We start from the raw sequence: 24917 nt of genomic DNA on the forward strand, positions 1-24917 counted from the left end.
GACCTTCACCAGTTTTGCTGGACTAGCTTCCTCATGTACCCTGAGCATCCTGTCTCTTCCCATGACCTCCGAATTTGATTGCTAGTGACTTGATTCAAGTGGATCTCAGAGCCTCTAGGACACATCATTGGGCAAGAGGTGGCAGTTTCCTTAACCAATTTTTCCTGTTCTATTTGTCCGTGGTGTTGTGGGCGATGAAGGAATGGATGGAGCTTTGAGGCTCCAGAGGCACAGAGGTGGGTAAGTGGACTTCTGACGAAGCTTGTAGAGACAAATGCAAAGGCTGCCCTGGGGAGCACCCACAAGGAAAGCATACTCTTTCATTTCTTCCCGTCCATGGTAACTCAATGTCCCCATCTTGTAGAGAGCTCCTTGAGACATGCATTCACCATCTACCAGCAAGAATTCCATCTGAAGTTACTTACCTTCAACTACACGTGACTTTCTGAGCCACATTTATGGGTTTACCCAAATTAGATTATGAAATTGCTGCATTACACTTCATTATTACCTTGAAATTACACTTCCATTCTGAATGGCCAAGTCTCGTAAGCAATGTGAGTGCTACCTGACATACATACTCTGAAACAAGCCCCCTGTTAGCCTGTGAGTTTGTAATGGGTAATATTTGGATAATTCTGATTAAACATATAAATCATGAAAATTAGAAATGGGAAGAAAGCTCTCTACTTGGATTAGTTACATACTAGTGTTTGGCTCAGTAATGGATCATTGTCTCTCCTGCAGATCTTGCTCTTACCCAAGCATTTTTTGTTACATTTTTACCTTTCTTTCATGGCACTTCTTTACCCATGTTCAGCCCTTCCAGTAGACAGAGCCTCTCCGTTTCTGCTCTTTGTACATTGTGTGTACTTTGGCTGGTAATCTGTAAAAGCCTTTGTGCAAGGTTTTTAAGTATTTTTCATCCAACATTGGTTTTGCCCCAAGGATCATCTTCCCCCAAGCAGTGACACTGGATTTTGACAATCCTTTTCTTTCTCATCATTATGAGATGGCCGTCATCCAGAAGTATGCTCAAGAACATATCCAACATTAGGAATATTGCTCAGAAGGCCAGGGGCTTGCCAACTGAGCCAGGCAGACAGATAAATCCAAGAAGAGGAATGACAACATAGAAAAAGAGGTTGTGCAGGCCATAAGACTCAAATAAATCTTACTACTGAATTATCCATACTTCAGAGTTATAAAGAACTCCCAGCCATTCTGAAAGACGTAGGAAGAAGTAAGACCAAGACAGGGATTCCAAAGCAAGATGAGAAATTGGGAACGTTTGGGGAAGATGGTAGGGGAGGGGGATTAGTCAATTAAAAAAAAAAAAGGAAAGGAACAGAACAAAAACAAAGGAAATAAAAGGTTTGGGGGCGCCTGGGTGGCTCAGTCGTTAAGCGTCTGCCTTCGGCTCAGGTCATGATCCCAGGGTCCTGGGATCGAGCCCCACATCAGGCTCCCTGCTCTGCGGGAAACCTGCTTCTCCCTCTCCCACTCCCCCTGCTTGTGTTCCCTCTCTCGCTGTGTCTCTCTCTGTCAAATAAATAAAATCTTTAAAAAAATAAAAATTAAAAAGATAAAAGGTTTGGCTAAAATGGCAAGATCGGGCAGGAGCAGCGTGACAGGGTCAGGGCTTGTAGACTTGCGGGTAGGTGAGGAACTGGGTAGGAAGATAAATGAATATCTAAATTCCGAATTCCTGTGCAGGGATAGCTTCCCGTGTTTAGACGACTGGCTATTGGGCACTGTAGTTCAGTGGGATCAGCTGTTAGAATTCTTTTTAATGGAATTCTTTTTAAATTATTTATTGTGATACTCTACAAATCTTCCCCCAAACTCAGGATCATAATTTCATTTCTGCTGATTTGCCTCACATACCAGATCTATTAAAAAAAATTTTTTTTAAAGGTGCAGAATCAGTAAAGAAAGCAGTGTGAGGAGCTAGAATGGGATGCCAGAAATAACACATGTGGCCACACCCCTGTTTACATGGGTATCACACATCTAGTTATAAGTCAATATTTTATATGGATGTCTAATTTACTTTTGTTTTTTCATTTAAACTCAATTAATTAACATATAATGTATTATTGATTTCAGAGGTAGAGGTCAGTGATTCATCAGTCTTATATAACACCCAGTGCTCATTCCATCATGTGCCCTCCTTAATGTCCATCACCCTGTTTTCCCATCCCCTACCCCCCTCCCCTCCAGCAACCCGCAGTTTGTTTCCTATGCTTAAGAGTCTCTTATGGTTTGTCTCCCTTTCTGATTTCATCTTGTTTTATTTTTTCGTCTCTTCCCTGTGATCCTCTGTTTTGTTTCTTAAATTCCACATATAAGTGAGATCATATGATAATTGTCTTTCTCTGATTGATAATTTACTTTTGATATATGTGGGTGTTCCTATATTTGAGACACAGAGATGAGTTTTATATATTATTCAGCTAGAACCTTTTCAGTTCATGGTGCGTCCATGGGATTATATTCTGAATCTCATTTTGTCCATTATTAAAATCAGGGTTCTTTTGTTAAGTAAATAAAATGATTGAATTATCAATGCCAAGTTAGTCCTTTTTCTCTTCATCAGTGTGATCTTTAAGCACTTTTATTAATACCTTTAAGTGCTATATTTGAGTGGCTACAAGCCCTGTTTTTTAAGATGAATCTTTTTTTAGATTTTATTTATTTATTTGAAAGAGAGAGATTGAGAGAATGACTGGGAGGAGGGGCAGAGGGAGAAGCAGACTCTTTGCAGAGCAGGGAGCCCAACATGAGACTCGATCTTAGGACCCTGGGATCATGACCTAAGCCAAAGGCAGACACTTAACCGACTGAGCCACCCAGGCGCCCTAAGATAAATCTTATATTTCGGTATCAAATGTATCCAATTCATGGTAAGCCCTTAGACCAGTCTCTTACCTTCTCTGGGTTTCATTTCTTCTTCTGAACAATGAACAATTATTCCAGCCCCTCCCCATGCTGTAGGTAAATGAGATTACATCTCTGACAGGAGTGCCTGGTCAGCAGGAGAAAGCTGCAGTATCGTTATTGGGCTGTTACTGCTCTCTTCCAGATTGCACACCACATGATGCTTGTGGCGCCCACAGTCTAGCTGGGCTTCCACTGGCAAAATGATTTAAATGCAGTGGCTTGTTGTAGGCTGTGTTCAGGGTTCCCTGACATCCTGCGGGCAGGAATCTGGTGGTGGGCTCTTGGCCCACGTGTCTGTGCAGTGGGGTGTTGGATGTCTGAGCCTGAAGTGAAGAGGGTGGCAGTGGGCTCCTGGAGGGAGGCTTTTGGACGGGAAGCGTCTGGGTGATTATAAGAAGGCAGGTGCTGATTTACCTGTTTGCCAGTTTATTTTCTTTGGGGGAGGCAGTGTTTCAATTTACAGCATTCCTTGGAGGTTTGACATATCAATTAGATGTTATCGACAGTAATAGAGGGGCAGCTGCTATAAATGTGAAGTTTTTACTGGTAGGCCATGAAATGACACCCCAAGGGACTGTAACAGCGTGGCGTGATAAATACCGTGTTACCTGCACACGGGCAGAGGGACTGATTAATAGGGGAGGAGGATTCTATCTGCTGTACTAAAATGTTATTTATTCATTTGCTGTCAATCAAACCTTCTGTTCTAATTGGCTGAAAGGTTAAATCATCAAGATCTGCTCATAAACCAAGTTAAGGTAGGAAGAAAAGCAGCATTAAATCATAATCAGTAGCTTGTTTATTTACAGCATTATTGCATCTGGGTGACCTTGGAGAGCCTCTCTCTGCCCTCTAGTTACAGTAGCAGCCCTGAGCTAGGGACTTGCGTGAGTGGAGGTTGCTGGAAGGGAGGAGATGTTCGCCGTGCCTGCTGGTGCAGCCAGAGTCGGAAGAAGGCAGCACTCAGTGCGATGTTGCCTCCGCATAATTAGACCACTGCTACTCTTGCTGCTGCATTTTTAATGTATGGCTCACTCTCGTATTGCACGATCCTTGTAAAAGGAAGACTTATTTTCGAAAAGACAAATATATTTCCACAGTAACAGTTTTATAGAGATGTCAGTGAATAAGTATAGGCATCATTAAATCACATTTTAAAGGCAGGCTTCTCATTGTGATAAATCTGCATTATCAGGTCTCATTTCTGAAATGAATCATACGTTGTAAAACTTTATGGGAGTTGAGTAAAAGATCCCTTGTTGACCAGTACAAGTGTATATTGTCAAACCATGCAGAACGGATAGCTTCAAATCCATGAAAACACTGATAGGGTTACACCCCTTTCTTAGAAGCAGTATATTTCAAGTACAAGCTACTTTGGGGAGGTAAGAAGCTTTTCTCACTGCCAAAGAAGCTTATTCAAAGAAAGCCAAGAGTAAACTCGCATTCAAAGGATCTCTCTACTCAGCTTGGCACCGTGAGAACACAGCTTGCTCTTCAGTGGGGCTGGTAAATGTCAGTAACCCAGAACCACAGCGCCGAGGATGGTGAGGCCTGCCCTGACGGGGCGTGCTCACGCTAGGATATGTCCTCACCACACGTACCACCCACGACCCACTCTGGGCTCATGCTCACTCACCCCACCTCCGCCTTCAGCAGCCCAGCCAGGCAAACACTGCAGCCTAGGAAGTGGACCGCTTTTCCTTTATCTTGGTGTTTAACAAATTCACATCCACGTTGTTTATTTGAGTATTTTAACCACAGACAGCCATGTCAAGTCATGAATCATGAATCTGATATACCATACTACCATATTAAATACTAATGATCTACCATATTAAAGATAAATTTCCAAAGAGGGTCTGATTGTCCCCCCTGTGAGATGACAGGGGTGGCTGAATGGCTTCCTCGGTGTTTGAAATTATTTGTGTGTGTATTTTAGGTCACCGTTGTCTGTGGAAAGGTGAAACAAATGTTCATTGGTGGTTTGTATGGCAAAAACGGCCGACATTATCTGCTTTTTCATCTTCTAGTAACTGCTGAGTTCATTTTACTGTAAGAACACACACCCATTTCACGACCACCTGGCCTTATTCATTCTTCGTGAATAGCAAAACTTGTCAGCTGTGTTGTTCCACAGTCAGGTTGCATGTGAGGTGCATGACACTCTCCTAGATAGAGGGACAAAATTGGAGCCATTTCTTCAAGTCAGAGAATTAATCAGAAAGATGAAAGTTGAGAAGCTGGACTTAGGTGGCTAATTCAGTAAGGAGAGACTATTTAAAGAAGAGAATGTGATAAAGTAATGTCCTCGTGCTCCTTCCGAAGGAACAGACTGAGCAGCACTGGAACGCGTGTTGCTTCTACTTACTAAACCCTCCACAAAGAGTTAGTCATCAGTAGCTGTCAGTATTAACGAGCCTGGTGCACATCTGGGTGGGCACTCACAAAAAACCGTACGAGAGAGAGTGGCCTATCTAGAAAGTCGCACACTCCATAAGTGGATTGTTTCTCCCCTATCAGATAAAATGTCATGCATCGCTAGAAATTAAATTTCATATGTATAGAAATTAAATATCATATATAACTAGTCATTCAATTTTTGTGCCCAAGAAATATACAATCTGTTGATCATTGGGATTGGAGAATAAAGAAAAGACAACCAGTGTTTCTTTTGTGAGGTGGCCCGGTCATGGCTTCATATGGCTCTCCTTGTGAGTTTCTGTCTGTGCCACACACACTCAGCCTACGGGTTAAAACCCAGGCAACTGGTGGTAGACATTCCAGATCAGGAAAGTCAGAACCTGGTCATGGGTTCAACCTCCTCCTGGGTTGGAAGAGAAAATTTGGGAACATCTCTACAGCAGGAAGGGGTAAAAGTCGAGATAAGCAACCGTAGGGGAAGTCTGGCAGGTCCAGGGGGTTGTTCTAGAAACAGCACAGCCTAGAAGCACTTTGGGGGGCGGTCGCAGCTTTGGATGTTGGGGTTCAGAAGTAGACTGTTGGGCTGGAAGGGTTACAGCAGGACCTTAGGACTTCAGGGAATGAAGGGAATTTAGCAGGGTCAGGGTCAGGGCCATATTTGGTCCATAGCCTGTTTTTATACAGCCTCTGAACCAAATGGTTTCTACATTCTTAAAGGGTTGCTTAAAAAAAAAAAAGAAAGAAAAATACGTGACAGGGAGCTCTGTGGCCTAAAATATTTACTGTCTGGCCCTTTAGAGTAAAAGTTTGCTGACCCTGGGGGTAGACATGGACTTGAGTACAGAATAATTGCTGGCACCAGGGTGTGACAGGCTTGTTGAATGACAGGGAGTGAGGTGAGAGCCAGTTCCTAGGACCCAAGTCCTTGAGAAGAGGATCCAGGGCAGGGCTCACCTTACTGCTGAGTAACTTCCTGCATCCCTTCCTGGCTTGGGGTAAGATGGAGCTGGGCCCTGGGAGGGGCTGCAGGGAAGGGAGAGTCGGGTGGGTCCTGCAGCAGGGACACAGGGAGTCTGGTGAAGAGGGATTCCTGACGTTTATAGTAACAGTTTACAGAGTGCTCTCCCAGCACTACCTGCAGGATAGGCATTTTCAAGGTGTGGCAGCAAAGACTCCAGAGATCAAGTGATTTACCCATGGCCCTCAAGCTAGTGAGTGGCAGAACCTGGGCCAAAACCTGAATATTGTGACTTCTGGCTGGTGGGCTTCCTGCTCCAACACAGTTCCTGTCCCCGAGTAGTGATCCTTGGCCAGCAAACCTCTTCACCCGACCAGGATACCTATGGAATACTTCGGAAAGCTGGATTTGAAACCTTCCTGCCCACAGCATCCCCTCCTATCAGTCCCCCATCCTCACTACCACTAAAATTGTCCTCTTAGGTCTTCCTGGTCCCCTTATTCTAAAACTGCCTATGCTTTTTCCGGCTTGCTGCCTTCTACCTAATGTAACATAGGCTGTCCTCTTTGTTGCAAAATACAACAGTGGATCTGAAAGTGAGGGTGAGGGCCCCAGTCCATCAGCATCACCTGGGAACCCGTTAGAAATGCAAATTCTCAGGCCCCGCCCCAGACTCTAGGGCCGGAAGCCGGCAGTCTGTGTTTAACACACCCTCCAGGGGCCGCTGATGAATCCGAGACCCCCCTGGAACAGTGCGTCAGAATGTGCATCAGATTCTGTCATGGACCACACCTCCTCCCTCCCTGTGGGAAGCCCTGCACTAGGGCATGTCTGTGTTCTCTCCAGAAGGTGGTTGCCGTGTTCTCTACTGGCTGAAGGTGTTAGTGACAGCTATCATACAGGTCGTTGTCTATTGGTCCTGTCATGAGAACCAGTGAGAATTTCACTGCCGTGGCAAATTCTTCAGACATTATCACCAGCTGCTAAGCACCCCTGTACTGGGGAGAGAAGTTGAGGAAGATGGGACATGAACCAGCTACTGTACATGCAGGGACCCAGACTTGGGAGTGCCAACATCGAAGATTTTCAGAGGGAACCCGTGTTTCCTGAATGCTGCGTTTCTGTGGAATGCATTGCAGTGCATCTAACTAGACTCAGTTGCCATAAAAAGAAGGCCGAGACAAGAACTCTCGGAAGAGTCCTACAGAGCCTGTACCAGACCGCTGGCCCCAAATCTGCTTGCTAACAGGGCATTTAGACCCAAAGTTGGGAGTCATGATTGTTCCCACGAAGGTTATAAAAATGAAGAAAATGAAAATCATAAAAGCAAAGATGGATATCCCCAGGGTACAGCCCTTGTCCAGTCACGTGCTCTGAGTCAACAAACTGCACGGTGTCAGAGCTGCATTCTTAATTTCGTGTGGTTCCCTTTCATGATGTGTTGTCATATCCAGGAGAGATGGCTCCAGAAGGACACTTGCCACCTTTAGTCATAGAACAAAGCAACGGTCCTTCATAAGGAGTGAAGGGCTAAAATACTGATATCCTCCCCAGAGCTTTAAAACTGATGTTGAGGGGCCTTCTCCCTGCGGCAGTTTTTAGGCCAGGGCTGGTGTTAGGGTTGGTGGTGTTAGGGTTCTGTTGTTGTCGTGTTCATCTCCAGTGTGAAGGCTCCTCGGTACCGAGTCCCAGGTCTAGAGTTCCGCTGACTTGATGGAAAAAAACAGCTGAATGACAGAACAGCTGAAATTTCATCCATTTCTGCACCTCCCAGCCCACAGCCCTTCAGGACTGCCCAGCAGAACACCAGTGTGATCCTGATGGGGGCAGAGCCGTCACGGAGCAGGGAGAGGAATAAATCATCTCGCAACTTTAGGAAAATCTACTTTGTGCTTTCACACACTTGGTTGAACTTTTCAAAAATATTGACTGAACAACTTTCCAGCTGTGATCACCAACAGCTCTAGCTGACAGTCGTTGACAGAAAGCCAATGGGCACTCGCAACGTCATCTCGTGCTAACGGCCTTCCTTAGCGGCTGTTGAGGAGATGAGTGCTGTCCTGGACCCGGAAGAGTGATTCCTGTCCCCCGGTGGCGTTCACTCGAGCATAGGGAAGCTGTTTGCTTAGCGAGCCCAGGGGCAGACACGAAGCCTGCCTGTACATCTCCGTCACTCCGAGGGTGTTTTATGTTCCGATCTCCAGGAACACAAATAATATTCTTTCTAAGCTGCTCCAAAATACAACTGATAGAAAATATCATGGAAAAGGTGAATTGCCAGACAGTAAGCCCTCATGACCGAGGGCTTATTCCTAAAATGATGACAAATTTATTGCACACATTCACTGCTGGCTTTCTGAGATTAATAGCTGATCTATCTGATTTTAAAGGCTGACAATGGAATCAGAAAGAGTTACTGGTCAGTTTTCTCACCCATCCCCTTCATCCAGCAACCTTCTTCCCCACAAAATAATACAGAAAAATAAGCTGATTTAGCTTTAGCAGCAGTCTTACAGTATTTTACTGCAGGAGATTTCCATATGCCAAGGATAACTTTTAACCTTGTTGAATGCAGTCTGACTTCTTGGCATCTTCCTTCAACTCTGCAAAACCCTCAGGGCAGGGGACTAGCACAGCGAATAACTATGGGTAGATTGAAACACAACCTGAAAGGAAGCCATATTTTTGTCTGTGTCTCCTGGCTGCTTGTTTACTATGAAGGAGTAAAGAAGTCATTGTTTGATGTCTTAGCCTTGGGGCATGAATAAAATTCAAAGCAGGTGTTAGGAAATTCACTGCTTCACATCTTGGGCCTGGGCACACACGCGCACACACAACTATGTACACACGAAACCTAGGTTTACAAAATACAGGGAGGGAATCTCTGAGGCTGCTGGCCTGAGGGGAGTCCGGATTCATCACAGAAAGCGAGATGCCTCCCATGCGTTTCGCTCTTATCATTTTGATTCTGACTTGGCTCCTCTGGCTAATTAAAATGATCTGACCAGACCTCCTGGCCTGCCAGACCTCCCAGCACCCTCCTTGCCCAGCTAAATCCCCCTTCCCATCTTGGCATCTGATTTTTGTGTCATAAATTATCTAAAGTATTTAACCTAATTTACGTGCTTAACACATGCCCTGGTTGTCTCCTGCCCCGTTGCATTGGCCACCATGCTTGGTGAGCTCACAGGGAGCCACCCACTGGCAGCCTGGCTGCAGGCACTGAGATGAGCAGAGCAGGGTCACCGAGGGGGGGATCTTGCTGGCCGGCATGCGGGCATGAGCCCGGGGACGCCTTCGTGACTTAGAGCCAAGGGCCCCCCTGCAACAGAGCACGCACCCAGAAATCCATTGACAAGTTGAGTGGGGCGGGGTGGTGACTTTTTATCAAGAAAGTGTTTGAAAAGAGAGAGAAATTATTTTTTTTAAGTTCCACTTTTTTATTAACAGAAAATGTCCCAGAAGAAAGACTGTTACATGCACCATACCGCCTTACATCAGCTTTAATTGTGTTGAATGCTGCAATTTATGCAAATTCGAGAAGGGGCCTTTATGGGGCCTGCCAGAAACACTTGTCACCTTTTTATTGTAGAACTATCAGAGATTCCAGTGTGTTCAGCGGCTCGAGGCTAATCTTGGGCGGCTCCGTGCAAAGAGCGATTGTTTTCATCATAGAGAAACATTTTTTTTGTACTCTGGAAATTTTTAAAGCTCTCCCCAGTGCCCCCAATTTCTTACCTGTTCAGCTGCAAATATCAGGCCCTTAATGGTTAGAGAGGGAGAGTCTATTTTTAAGTTTTCACTGAATATCTCCCCAGTGTTAGGTGCTGAATGTATTTGGCATGTCATCAGATCTGGAATACCCGCAGGAGCTTAGTGTAATTTTTAGTTGTGAAATCGGTCAGATTTGATTCAGAGAATGTCTGGAAGCCCTTCCGGAGGGCCACTGGCTTGCTTAGGTGTGTGTATTGCGGTGAGTTTCTGAGGTAGGGTCGGGGGTTTTGTTCTGCACAGGCATTTGGCGTGAATTTCCATAAAAGCAGCCCTTTTTAAAAACCTGAAATTCAGGGCCATTTAGTCCTCATTGTGTTCTAAATCCTTTCAGTATTTAAGACACTAGGAAACGAAATTGCCAAATTCTTAACATTTGAAAATTGGCACCTGCCCAGGCGTGGTCCTCACATTTCCAGCGCGCATCTCCGAGGGAGTGTGCTTCTGGGGAGAGACGGAAGCGACGCATTGGACAGTCACGCAGAGCCAAGGAGGAGTGGCGCTCTCCCCAGAGGCAACAGCCTTTTCAGAGCAGGCCTACTCTCCTTACAGGCTGAAAGGAGCCACTCGTGTCATTAAATCAATAATTCTGTGGAGCATTGGACTTGCCGGGGACAGGGAATCCTCTGGGGAAGAGCAAACTGAATGTGCCCTCGCCCCCACCAGCCTTTAGAGCTACCTGCTGGCAGAAAGTGTGGCCAGGCTGCCCACCCTTCCATCCATCCAGGGGAGGCCTAGACCCGGGTGGTTGTTATATTCCAGGCAAATTTCAGCAGAATTCCCCAGCACCTGAGCTGGGCACCAAGCAATCAAAAGTAGGACCAGCCCTACCGAACAATATGGAGCAAGTCAGAGTATTTGGAGCCAGGGCAGGGCCCTGAGGGAGAAGTGTGTCTCCTCACACCCACCACAGGCCTGGCCTAAAGTAGTCCAGTCTCTTCTGGACAGGAACTTCACAGCACGTGAAGCCTCAGCCCCAGGCAGATCATTCTCCCCAGCTGCCCTAACTTAGAGAGGTGAAGGGCCCGGAACGTAGGCCATAGGTGGAGAGCCCTTCCACCCGCCCCACCTCTGAGGGAGGGCCACTCCTGGCCTCCTCTGTAACATCACCTAGGACAGGACCCCATAGGCTCTCTGAGTCACCACGTTGATGTTTCTGATTTCTCTGGTGGGCCAAGAGTTACTGCTCGGTTGCCAGAATCAGCATGTTGCTGATATCCCTTCTGCACATGGACCAGTAGTGGGCCCAGTCACATCAGAAGGGTCAGTTGGTGGACTCAACACACTGATAGCAAAGGGTTAGTCTAGACTGCTCTGCCTGGCTCCTGAAGTCTGGTCTGAGTCTTTATTTCCAGAGTAATTTTTAGTTAGGAATTTTGGTCTCCCAGACAGGTGGCAGCAAGAGTCCCTGTATCTGTTAACTACGGGAACACTCCTCTGTCCAACCTCTTCCTGTCTGTCCCTCACCAGTGCAGCGACTACTTGGTGGTATTTATTCTTCAAAGGGAAAAAAAGGGTTTTTGTCTCTGATATGGACCTAGAACCATACGAATAATGAATTTGTCTGAAGAAGATGAATTAACTGACCTTAAGCTAATGGCTAATCCTTCGATATCAAGTAAGGTGAATTTTTTGTACAAAATCTTATACTGATTGGAGCCTTTGAGAATTCCAAGGAAATGGACAGAACCTGGAGTGTTTGGGAGTAAGGACTTCCCATCTCCACGCTGTGTCTTGTGAATTGGTTTGTTGAAGTTCTTGCAGGCTCTGGATCTCTAAACTTTGAGCAGGATTATCTTGGATAGTAGGTATTTCGAAACCCATTTCTTATTCCGTTGTGTTCAAAAATCTTAGTGGTGTGAACTTGGTAACATAAAATCTTCCTACCTAAAATGCTCAGCTGTGTCTGGCTTCACCAGAAAAACTAACAAAGGTCCTGAAGAATATGTTGTGCTCTCAGTGGGGAGGGGAGTTATTGGGGCAGGAACTCGGATGGCAAGTGACCCAGTGGTGTTTGGGAGGGTCCATCGGGACTCCAGACGCTGTAGCAGTAGGCTTGAGACACGCTTTCCCTTGGAAGAGCCCCACATTTCCCTCCCATACCTGATGGGCTCTCGGAGGAGGCAGATAATAGGCAAGGGTAAAGGTCCATTAATTCTAAGATCCAAGTGTGACAGAAACCCTATTAGAAAGAACACATCTCTTCAAAAGACTTCCCAGACATTTAGAACTGTTTCAACCGAATTTAAATTTGTGAGGGAAACCATTAAACCTTGGAAGAAAGAAATGCCAGACCAAGAGGGTGCTTTTAGACACTAATTTGATTGACCAGGCCTCCCCTGTTGCTATACCACACAAAAGCTCTTGCCCAGATGCCACCGTGTGCGCGCACACACACACACACCAGTTGTGTACAAACATGAATACCGAGGCAGGAAGAGACATGAATTTTCTTTTTCTTTTCTGCATGATACTCAAATTCATTGCGTTTCTAGCACAGCTGCTGCAAGAGAGAAAAGCACTTGGCCCCAGAGTCTGTTTATGTGTTTGAGCCGAGAAAGCGATTTTTGTTGCAAGGAGCTCTAAGTGAGACAGACAGAGTCAGAGAATAAGAGAGAGAGATAATTATCTAAATTATGTTCGTGCTATTATCGAAGACGAATATAGTTAAAATGTAATTAAATATGACGGGCTAGCAGGATGTAAGCCAAGCTTTGGAATGCTAATCATCAATTACGGCATCCCCTTAGGGGAATCAAGGAGCACTCAGTGGCAGGGAGTGGATGGCACCAGAGTGGGAGTGGGGGACTTGGGGATGGGGAGCTGGGTGAGATGCAGAGTATTAAAACAGCCCCTCTCCCCTCTGCTCCCACACATGCTCGTTTGAACACTCTACGGATGTCCCCAGAAACGAACTTTCCTGTGGCTGCCACAGGGTTAGAAGCTTTCAGTTCAGCTCTTACAAGGAGCTGGCGGGAGGGTCCTGACCTTTTCTTTGAGAGGAAACTCCTCTAAAAGGGAAAATTATGCTATGAGCAGGGCAGGTAACACCAAAACCGGCTCATGTTAGAGCAGCAAATACAAGGGCATTCACCAGAGCAGCCAGAAAGCATAAAATGCCCATGTAGGTCCAGAAATCTCGGAGGCAGGAGGAACCTAGGGGACTGCTGATCTGGACTGTAATTAGGACAGTAGATGACACACGTCCGTCCCAGCAGGCTGCTCCCCACCCCACCATCCCCAGCCAGGGTAAGGACTCCACCCCTGCTGTACACTGAAATCCCCTGTGGAGTTTAAACAGGACTCATGCAGGGCCCACCCCCAGAGATTCTGAGTTTAATAGGCCTAGGGCGTGGCCTGGGAGTGGGAATGTTTAGAAGCTCCCCAGAATAACCTTCTACAAACCATAGCCAAGGGGAGGGCAAGCAGCAGCCACTGAAGACTGTGTCAGCTGTTCTGTCCTTCCACAAACCTGTTGTACCAGTCTCAAGGCCAAGAAGAGAACAGTGTAAGAAAATTGATTTTTTTTTTAAAGATGTTATTTCTGAGTAATCTCCACACCGAAGCTGGGGCTTGAACTCACAACCCCAAGATCAAGAGTTGCAAGCTCCACCAATGGAGCCAGGCAGGTGCCCCAGATTTTTGTTGTTGTTCTTAATGAAACGTGATTTGTATATCTTTGCTGGTGCTAGGTTCCCATAGAATTTCGAGGTGGTATGATTCCTGTACAAGAGTTCATTTGTTCCATTTAGCACTGTCTGAACTCTCTCTAAGGCTGGGATAGAAACCTGGCCACCTCCTTGGGCGGGCCAGGTGGGTGATGTGAGCGAGCAAAGCAGACCAGGGCAGGCTCCAGGGAGATGGATACCACCAGAAGATGGATGGCCTGGGTCTGTCTCATTCACCTCAGCTGTAGACAGTGTTGTCTTTGCAGAAAAGGACCCAAGGATGCCAGATCTTCAGGTTTTCAAGAGAAACCTATTTGTACAAACCTCTTTGTATTTTTATGTGAAATCTCCTAATTTTTAAGTGGGATCTAACTCAAATTTTTAAAAATACTCAGTAAACCAGCAAAAATATGTCTTCTGAGCCTCCCCTAGGTGACCTTTGATCTCGGGAAGCTATTGGCTGATCAGCGTGTGACTAAATGGTCACCACTCCCCGGGGCTCCTTGCAGTCTGTTTTCCTGCCACCTCAGTGGGACCTGCAGTCAGGTTCCACTAACTTGGCAGTGTTTTTCCTCAGCCTGGCATGTAGAGGGCTCTCTGTAAATAGTTGTTGAATGGAGAGACAGACAGGGTAAATGGAGCAAGCCCAGAATTCCCTGTAAGTCGGGGCAGCTATAAAATCCAGTTAAGCGTTGTGCAAGACAAAAGAACTTCCTCCCAGGTTGCCAGATCCGACCTGCACCGCACTGAGGCTTTCCTTCAGACCGGGGTCAGAGGTCTGGGGACCAGGGAGCTCTTTGGAAGGGGTTAATCAGGGTCTGGGCTGCCCCCGCCTCTCTGCTGCGTAGGATGTGGGGTTAGTCTGCCTCTGGGGCCAGGGAAGTGGGCCCAGCATGTGCCAGGTTGGGAGCCGCTGGGGAAAGACACGCAGGGCCCCGCTTAGGGCCTATTACAACTCGGGATTCCCGCCTCACCCAGTGCTGTGGGCGATGGTCCCAAGCGCAGTTTTAGAAACGATGAAACAGATGGCACTCAGGTCCTTGGCCTGTCGCAGCTGCGGGGCAGACAGAACAGCGCACTCCGAGGGATGGCGGGCAGCTGGGGGGTCCGCGCGAGGGGCGCACGCATAAAGAACTGCCAGAGGGATCTTCAGGGGAGTCTGGAGGCTCACTCAAGGCCTCCAATACCTGTCACGTCTCAGTGCCACACAGCTCCAGAGGGCGCCGCTGTCCCCGCAGGAGCTCGGGGGATAGGGGACAGCCTTTCATGTTCCCTTCCTCTGCGAGAATCTTTTCCGAAGGCTCCTGTTTGCCTCCCAGCCCTGCTCCCAAAGGCTGTAAATAAATCTGCTCCCCGCACATACCCTTTCCATTACTCGTCACCATAGGCCTGTCTCCTTCTCTGGCTCTGCTTTTATTTTACACCTTCTGAATTTTTAAATGGTTATCAAAGTTATATGTGGACATTGTTTTAAAAGTCAAGTAGAAGCACAAGGCTCATTAACAAAAAGCAGGAGTCCCCTGCTTCTCCCTTCCCTCCCCGACGGCCTGCTCCCCAGAGGCAGCCGCTTTCCTTCCTTCTCTTTAACAATTTTTTTAATATTTGGAAAAGTTAGAACGTTCAGAGGAAATACCTTTAATATGGTTTAAAAATTAAAAACTAAAGACAGTGAAATGTCTCTCACCCACCACCTCTTCCTCCAGAGACTAGTTTATACATAAAGGAATATGTGGATTCTCCCCATTTTCTTAATACAGATTTCTGTATACCTTGGAGATCTCTAGAACTTCTCGCTCCCGCTCTCCCTTTCCCTAGCTCTCTCCAGCTGCATAGTCCTTCATCACAGGGATAGAGATGACCGTAATTTTCTTACCCAGTCCCTCATTTGAGGAGCATTTAGGTTGTCTGCATTCTCTTGCTCTGCAAAGGGTCCTGCACTGCAGTCCTTATCTGTCACAGTGTGTCACAGCTCCCGTGGTATGAGAGGAAGTGCTAGGTCTAGGCTCGGGGTGTGTACACTTAAAATGTTGCTAGTTGGCTAAGTCAGTTTATACTTGCCCCAGCCGTGTGTGAAAGCGCATGTGTCCCCCCACTTGCCTAACATAACACGTGATCAGACTTTTAGGTTTTAAGGCAAACACGTTCCTGCCTTATAGACCGTTTTTTTGGTCATTGTCTTCGTGTTTCTAAACGATACGCTTTTCTGCCATCTTTTTAATCCTGTTAGGGAAATTATCATCTCCCTACTTTGAAAGATAAGGATTTAGCTTGATGACCCTTCCCCCTCTAGTGAGTATACTTCTCTCCCCCTCCTCCAGTTCAGTCACAGTTTTTATCATTTATTGTTAGCATTAGCATGACTATGTAACTATTGTTCAGAGCTAAGCCACGTAGTTTGCTAAGATCACCATTCCTTTTAGTATCATTTGTTTTTCCTGGAGTTAAACATTACTTACTTTTCCGTGTATGTCATTCATTAATTTTCTAGACACATATCACTTATTTTTGTCAGACCCACAGAAATGCCCTCAGGCTGGTCTAATACCTCTGGTAAATCCGTTTGCTTTTCCCCTTGGCGCCCTGCCTTCCCTCCACAGCGGGGCTGGTTGCCCTAGACCTCGCTCAGCTCCCATTCCCCACTCTCCCTGCCCACCCTCCTGGGAGTTCCCCTCACATCCGTTCCAGGCAGATCCTCTCTTTTCTGGGTCCAGAAACTTTCTTTGCGGTAGTTTAATCCTTTGTTATTGGTGGAACACATTTTCTGGAAGTTTCTAGTGAATGCACTGAAGGTACATTTAAGTTTCTTTATTCTATCCAAATATTGACTGGGTTGGGAATAGTCCTCTAGCTGGGACTAACTTTTCCCTCAACATTTAGAAGGAAGGGCTCTATTATCTCCTAACTCCCAGTGTCACTCTTGAAAAATCTCAAGCAATTTCGGTTCCCTCACCTTTATGTTGACTTGCTTTTGCCCCATCCTGAAACATTTAGATCTTCTAAAGTTTCTCAGTAATATGTTTTGTTTTCTAATTTACCATAGTGGCCACTCAGTGGCCTCTGTAACTTAGGAACTTACGTCCTTCATATATGAGAAAGTGTTTTGTTACTTTGACAGTTTTATAGCTCATATCTTCTCTGCTCTTTTTTCCTGGGACATCTACTAATTGGATAGTGTAGACTCCTTAGTTGGGTCCTCTCATTTTCTTATCCTTTTTCTTCTTTTTTCTATCTGCCATCTTGTTTGATGTTCTACAAAATTTCCTCAACTTAAGCTTCTACTGTGTTGAATTATTGATTTCAATTCATAGTTTTAATTGACAAGAGCAATTCTTGTTTTGAATATCCCTTTTTCATATCATTTTATTCTTATTTCAAGGGTGTAATATTTCTTTCATCATTCTGACAGTAGTATAAGAGTTTTTTTTCCTGAGGTTTTATTCTGTCTACTGAATTATAACTCTATCCTCTGAATTATTTTTCTTTTCTAGTTGCTTTTGGTCTCTATTTTTCATGTTAGGGTCCTTGGTGACCCTTGACTGGCTGTTTACCTTCAAACGTTAGGCACTGAGAAAGCTGGTTGGAAGCTTTGTGTAGGAGGGTGGGTTTGTGGACTTCCTTCAAGGTTATCAGACTGGGATTTGAGCATTTAATTGGGAGACCCCTGCCTGCTCATTCAGATCCAGCACACTAGCTGCCTTCTGTTTCTCCTCCTGGAACGTTCTTCCAGATCCACATGGCCATTTCCTCCATTGGTGTAGGTCTTAGCTCAGTTGTCACTTACCAGAGAGAACCTCCTTAAATATGGCATCTGAAAGCAGTGTGCCTGTCTCAGTCTACTTACACTGCTGTATTTTTCTACTTAGTCCTATATTATATTTTTTGTCTCTCTCTCCTACTGCAATGTAAGCTTCTTGAGGGCAGAGTCTAAAATAGGGCCTGCTCCATAGTAAGCACTGGATAAATATTTATGGAAACCAGACTGGAGGGACAGAGAGAAAGAAGGTGGATCAGTATCTCTAGGTCTTTCCTCTTGGACTGGTCAGAGTCTTCAGAGGGATCCTCCAGTCTTCTGCCTGGGGGTTAAGCCTGGATCACAGTGGTCTAAAAGCCAAGGGAGGGTAGGGGATGGGAAGTCTCACCATCTGAGACAGTCACTTCTGTGTAATTCCTTGCTCTCAGCCTCAGCAGGTTCCCACCCTCTGCTGTGCCTGGTGCCCCCAGAGTAGACCCTCTCTGTTCAGGGACTCCAGAGTGAAATCCCTGTCTCCTGCCGAGATGGGAGAGGGCTCATTCCTGCGGTTCAGGAAGAAAGAAAGGGGATATGGGGCGGGGGGGGGGGGGGTCTGTCTGCTCTTTTCACCTGCTTTCAACCAGTCCTCATAGTTCAGCCCCCTGTACACCCCTACCTTCAAAGGTGACTGGTGACTGAAAGACATGAGCCTTTCTAGGGTCTCGTGGTGTGAATCTGTTTGGGGTGTGTGTGTGTGTATTAGAACACACATATTTGGTATGAAGCATATATTAGATTTCCTTACTGCCCTTTTAGTGGAGGGCGCAAAGATTACCGCATGTGTTCGGTCTGCCCCGTTTAAGTGCCAGTCTGGCCTTGGCCATCTCCCCAGTGTTCACCAGGGCTGCTCTGGAGAAATTCTGACACTGGCATCGTCTTTATAGTATAGGCAGCAGGTCGCATAGTTTTCCAGAACCAAAGAGATCAGATACCATGGGTACCGGATTTACAGGCTCCCTAGAGGAGGCAGGACGAGGCTGAGGATGGAAAGCCAGTCTCAGCCGAGCCCCGCCGCCTTCCTTTGTCTGGTGGCTCTTGTCACCAGAGCCACTCGCACAAGCCCCGCGCTCCCGGATGGAGGCTGCAGCCCCCCCCCTCCCCCCCATCCTCTGCGCACTTCCCACAAAGACCCACTTGTCTGCAGCCAGTGGCACCGCCTGGCAATTCCACATGCCCATCAAGGGGCTGACTCCACCTAGCCCCCGAAGTTTCATATTGGCGGTCTGGGTAATTACACCCCTGGCGAGGGCTTTCTCACATAAACACAGACACCATTTGAATGCCTTTCCTCTCCCTCTTTTTTAATTTATTTCAAACCTGTTTAAAATGCAGGAAAGAATAAGAAGTATTCCGACATTCACTCACATACTCATCCCCAGAATTGAGTGTAGTTAGTATTTTTCACATACACTTCGTCTTTTTTATTTTAATCAAAGAAATAAAACATTCCAGTTAATGTTGAGGCCTCCTTTGTTCTCCATCAGCAAACTCATTCCTCACCCTCTCCTCAGAGACAACCACTATCATGAATTCAGCACATCTCCTTCCAGAGTATTTAAAAATATTTTGCGAGCATGCGTGTTTTCATGAGTAACGTGTGTGGCTGTGTGTGGCTCCACATTGTACATGTCGTCCCCTAATTTGCTTTTTAGTACAACCTTATGTGTTTTCCATCTCTCCATGCTGTGTGGAAAGAGGGAGCACCTGCTGAGTCTCTTCTCTTCTTCACTTTTCCATATGTGTGACTGTAAAGATAGAACAGTAGCCAACGTGCGCTTTTACCACATGCCAAGCACGATTTTCTCATTGAATCCCCACAACCCCTTCGACCCCCTCGCACACAGGGACCTGGGGCTGCAGGGACCCAGCGTGTGCCAGGGGTCAGCTTGTGATCCGCTCGCGTGTGTGATCTCCCGTCCGGCATCATGACATCAGCACATAAGTGAGGGGCTTTAAAACCCTGGGACCCAGGCGACAGGGAGGAGTCGGTGCCCCAGCCTCTCCATCAGAAAGTTCCTCACTGTGCCCTTGGGTGGAAAGAATGCCAACAGTCGTGAAATCTTGACACCGGGCAGCGCTGGAAAGTGGACAGGTGACTTCTCTTTCTGCCTCAATGTCTCACCTCAGAAATGGGATTCCAACGAGCTGCCTAGCTACCTAACAGATTGCTGGGGACCCAGCGTGATAGATTGTGATTGGGAAGGACTTTGTAAGCCCCATGGTGGTCTGCAAATGGAAGACGCCGTTAGGACAGCTCTGGCCCACCTTTTCCACTCCTTAACAGACCACCTACCCTATTCCAGCCACACGCCCCCGATTTTATGTGCATGGCAGTACTTAATCCTCGTTCCTCAAGCAGCAGCTTTAGAGAGACTGTTCATAAGTAAGCTCTTGTTTTCCTGGCTTGTTTAATTACTACCATGGCAACGTCATTTTCTTTCTTTCTTTTTTTTTTTACTTCATATATATATATATATATATATATATAGTATTTCAGCCTCGTTGTGGGTTAAATTGAATTTTATGGGTGGCAACCCAATCAAAATTTATAACTTTTTCTCCAGAAAAATTGCTTCCAAGCTTGAAACAACCAGTTATAAGGGAAGCTTTGGAACACTACCAGTTTGTGAGTTGGGACCAAGGTACTGTTGACACTGTTCTCTACTTAGTTCATGGAAGGATAGCTGATCTCCCCAGAGAGACTATGAGCCTCAGAAGGGCAAGCACTACATCTCACACGGATCCCCCATAACACTCGGGTGCCAGGCTCAGGAGTATATTGAATAAATGCTTGCTTAATTCTTCCAAAGCCCAGCTGCCTTGTCTGCCTCCAAGAAATGGGTGCTGATGGGAGTGCCTTGGGCGCCCCTGGGAACCCATGCTGTACTCAGTAAATCATAGACTAGCAAACTTGCCTCACAGATGAGGCCCGGGAAGCACTGTGTCTTATCCAGATCCATTTGGCTGAATGGTACTGGTAATAGTAATAACAATACCATCTATTTTTTTTTTTGGTACTTTAGCAGTTAGCACTTTGTTCTAGATGTTTTATATTTGTTCATGTATCTAATTGTCACCAAAGAAAGTTAGATATTTTTATTATCTTCATTTTACAGATGAGGAGACTGAAGCCCAGAGAGGTTAAGCAGCTTGCCTAAGGTCACAGAGCTGGGAAAAGGGCAAAACGGAGATTCTAACCCAGAGCCCGTGGTGTCAGCCAATGTGCCAAACCACTTCTTGTTCATGATCTGTATTAAAGCCTTGAGCAGTAGGCAAGATAGGTACTTTAAAAAAAAAAAAATACTTACATATAGATCCTACCAAATTCAGACAGTACAGAAAAATACAAAAGTCTAGGAGATGGGTCTGGAAATTCTTTCATCCAAAGCTAAAGTCTTGATCAACAATTTGGCAAACATGCCTATAGATACGTCTCTCTGAACACATCTGTGTGTAGATACATATTTACAGTCTCCTGTACTTGGGACCTTCCTCGAGCTGCTCTTCAGTGACCAGCTTTGGACAGGAGACTGGAGCTCAGGAGAGGGGAGCCCAGCCTCCGGCGCCAGCCTTGGGACTTCAGTCCAGGGTGGGGCTTTCTGTTTTGTCCCAAGTGCTCAAAGCAGAGGCCACACATATTGTCCACACCCGTTGCTCCTGTGTAGACACTCCCTCCCATCACCCAGTTTTGGCCATGCGCCAGGGGGGTGCCGCGCCCCTGCGGCTCCGTCATCTTCCTGAGCATGTTGCCTACTAAGGAAGGGACCCAGGGTACTTGGCGAGGAGGGACATTTTATACAGCTGTCAGGAAAGCACAATAAAAATGGCAGTGGAACCTCTCGGGGACCGAATGATGGTGGTAGTTCCCTGGCACCGTGAGGTCCTCGAGTCGCACAGTGATTGCATATGTGGCCCCGATGTGGACTTCCCGTGCCCCCTTATCACTTCCCCGTCGAGCAGCATTTAAAGTTGTTTGGAAGCAGTTGAGGGCAAATGGGATCTGATATTTGAGGAGGGAGAGAGATGCCCATTACCTCATCCTAACCAACGTCCCTTCCTACTGATATTTTGTTTTAGGGTTGGTATCCAGTTTTGCTGAAAATGAAATCATCTTTCAGCTCTCAGGCTGTGTTAGTGAAAATGAACTCTAATGTGATTAGATATTAATGCAGTGTAATGGAGGATTGGTATTAAATTGAGGCCTTCTGATCTTATTACTCCACAAATGCTCCCTCCCTGCTCAGGCTGCTGACCAGCCAGCCCCGCTTCCCCAGGCACAGGGGAGGGGCGGAGGCGCCCGAGCCCTGAGCCCACAGTGGGAGCCTGGCTCTGCCCGAGGCCGCTCCCGGCCAGCCCTCCCTTCCTTCACTGCCTTGGGGTCCCCGCCGTGTTGTGGGGGGAGCAGGGGTTGGACCTCAGGAGGCATAATTTGGATCTGGCTGCACCCTCGGAGCCACGAGCATGTTGTTGAGGATCATGGGCTTACAAGTGCCAAGTTTCACCTCCACATCCAGAAGCACTTGAAGATTTTCTGGAGAGGCGTGCAGCCAGAAATCTAAGAACACAATCTTCACCTCCACCACGGCCCAGCCTCTCTGCACCCCAGTTCTTTTTGTGAAGCTGACTTGAACATGATAGTTGTCATTGGCTGCTATCACTTGTCCTGGCCCTGTCTCCCTTTCCTAGGGGGCTGGTCTGAGACGCAGGCGGTGGCCCAGCCTTGGTGTGTGCCGTAGCTTCCCTTAGGAGAGGGGATGGGCGTCGGCTGCCCCACGCTGCATGGACCCCTCATTTGACCTGCCGGAGGAAGGACGCCCGTCTGTCAGCCACACAGCTTGGCTCAGAAGTGACGGGTAGGCCTGTGGGAGCCCAGGCCCAGGGCCGAAGCCCCACAGGGCCTCCCTTATAGGCCTGCCCCAGCCCACAGGCTGCATCCCACCCCACAGACGCCCCAGGGGAGCTGGGTGGGTTTGGGAGCAAAACAGACCGAGAAAATGGGCCAAGAGTGCAGGCTCTAGGGATGGTCAGATGGCATCACCTTCATGTATGAATGATAGCATTTTTACAAAGAGAGTGATTTTTCTTATGCTATTTCCAGAAAACTGCTTTCAGAGGCACAGATTTTGCACACAGGATGGTAATGACTTTTTAATGACCTTAAGGGGCCTGGGTGTCCAGGCAGCAGTGAATCAATCTCAGTGGGAGGCTCACAGTGAGAGAGAAGCTGGAACACCTGAAACCAAAGGGGGAAAAACAAACCACAAACATATACATTTTCTTTGGTAGCATTACTTGGTAATTAGACAATTACAGGAAACAGCTTCCCAGCAGTTGGCATTTCCACTGTGTGAGCGGAGGAGGGACGGCAACAACTGTGAACTCCTCACATTTATTACAGAAAATATTATTGGAGTTTACAGTCGTGGGTGCCGTGCTCTCCTCCAGCGCATTCTGATGAGCTGTGAGCGTTAAACCAAGAGCAGAGCTCCTCCTCTCCGGGGCTGTTTAGGGCCTGCTTGGCTGGGCTTTAAATGAGCTGGCTTTTGAGCCCACCCAGAGTCTGGCTGGTCCTGAGAATAAGCCCTGGGGGGCGGGGGGATGCATTTGGAAGCAGGAAAGGGGAGGCGGAGGAGGCCTGTGAAAAAACCGCCTCTTCTTCCCCAGGTGCCATCCCCTGCCTGGGGCAGGGTTCAGACAGAAGAGCCTGGGGTTCACATGGCAGTGGGTGACCCCCACTTCTCCCTCCCCTTGCCCTGCCCCACCCAGTCCACATTCCTGCCCTGGTTCAAAACTCTCGTCCCAGAACCCCCCACGCCTCTCAGATGCACGCCCACTCAGCCAACAGCCCCCTGAGGTAGGCCCATCTCACAGATGAGGAAATGTATTCGGTGAACCCCCACTGACCTTGTTCACTTTTCTCTTTGGCCACACTCGTGTCACAGTGTGAACTTGGACTGTACCTTGTGCCTGTTTATGGGGAGCTTTGTAAGAATCCCCGTTGCCTTCGCAGAAGGTAGCGCTCTGAATGGGGATCCTAGCTACTGACCGCCTCCCTCAGACACACATGAGGTGGAGCCCGTTCCATTCCCCCATCCATCCTACGTCACAGGCCTCCTGAGGACGGAGGACAGGAGCCCTCAGCATCTAGCTCCTCCCGCCTGCGCTGTTGGCCCGGTTAACTGTACCGTCTTAACCAGGCACATGGTTGTGCTTCCCCTCACAGGTCCTGGCAGTCTGTAACTTTTGAAAGACAGCCCACCTCCTTCATCCGAATCGTGGGAACACACAACACAGCAAATGAGGTAAGGGTCTCCGTTCATGAGCAACACTGTGCTGGTTCATGATGGACAGGTAAATGCTACATCCCGAGCTAAGTGGAACTGTTTGTTCTCCCCACTAATGGGCTGTTGTTCAGACAGCTTGGTACAGAAGAAAGTCCTGCTCTTGCACAGTAGAGATATCATTATCATTTTTGGATGTGTCTTCACTAGGAAATGAAAGCCCACTCCTATGGCCTTGCTTCCCCCCACCAGCCTCCCTGTGGAATCGGTGACCACAGAGACCTTGAGAGGGCACATGTCCTGTCCTCAGAGTCTTCCACCCTCCCAGACGACAGCTATTTCAGAGGTCGCTTGGCCCTCTGAACATGGTGTTTAAGGAAACTCGGCCCCAGACGGTTGCTGGTTTTCTGTCTATCCTGTCCTATGCCAGGCTGCACAGAAATGCTTATGAATGGGCCTGTTCCTCCCCTGGCATCCAGGCCTGGATCATTCCAGGGGACCGTGCTGTTTGTACTGTTCCTCCACTTTGGGATTGCATGAGGGAAGAGTGGGCTGGTTGTTTTGCCCCATTTTGAGCACCCACAGTCAGGGCAGCAGTCAGGTGCGGGCCTGAGCCTTGAATATTGCCATGCTATTTTCTCGGGAATGTAAATGGCCCCAGAGAAATGCACTGGGGTTCCTCTGGATCAGAAAACAGAGGACAGGAGGCGTCCGGGTGGCTCAGTCAGTTAAGCATCGATTCTTGATTTTGGCTCAGGTCATGGTCTTAGGGTCGTGGGATCGAGCCCCGAGTCAGACTCCACACTGGGCGTGAAGCCTGCTTAAGATTCTCTCTCTCCCTCTCCCTCTCCCTCTACCCCTCTCCCTACTTGCTCTCATGCATGCTCTCTCTCTCTCAAATAAAATCTTTTTAAAATATTAAAAATAAATAAAGAAGAAAAAAAAAAAAACAGTGCCCTTGGTGAATGGAGAAACCAGGACACCTGAGTGTGAGGGAGGGCACTATTAATAATTACACCGGGACAGCAAGTGTAAACCAGGACTGAGCTAGGCATACCTGGACTGCCCTCCCCTGCACAGCA

General features: G+C 47.3%; 1 protein-coding gene across 2 annotated transcripts in view; it reads left to right on the forward strand.

The window, feature by feature from the left end:
* BTBD9 (BTB domain containing 9) overlaps nucleotides 1-24917 on the forward strand; it is a 423191-nt gene that overhangs the window by 379650 nt on the left and 18624 nt on the right. For both annotated transcript variants that reach the window (XM_021684707.1, XM_021684708.1), the window contains exon 10: nucleotides 23778-23856. In XM_021684707.1, coding sequence (XP_021540382.1) covers nucleotides 23778-23856 — 79 coding nt within the window. The remainder of the gene's footprint in view (nucleotides 1-23777; nucleotides 23857-24917) is intronic.

The sequence above is a fragment of the Neomonachus schauinslandi genome, chromosome 8, assembly GCF_002201575.2.
Source record: "Neomonachus schauinslandi chromosome 8, ASM220157v2, whole genome shotgun sequence".
NCBI lineage: Eukaryota > Metazoa > Chordata > Mammalia > Carnivora > Phocidae > Neomonachus > Neomonachus schauinslandi.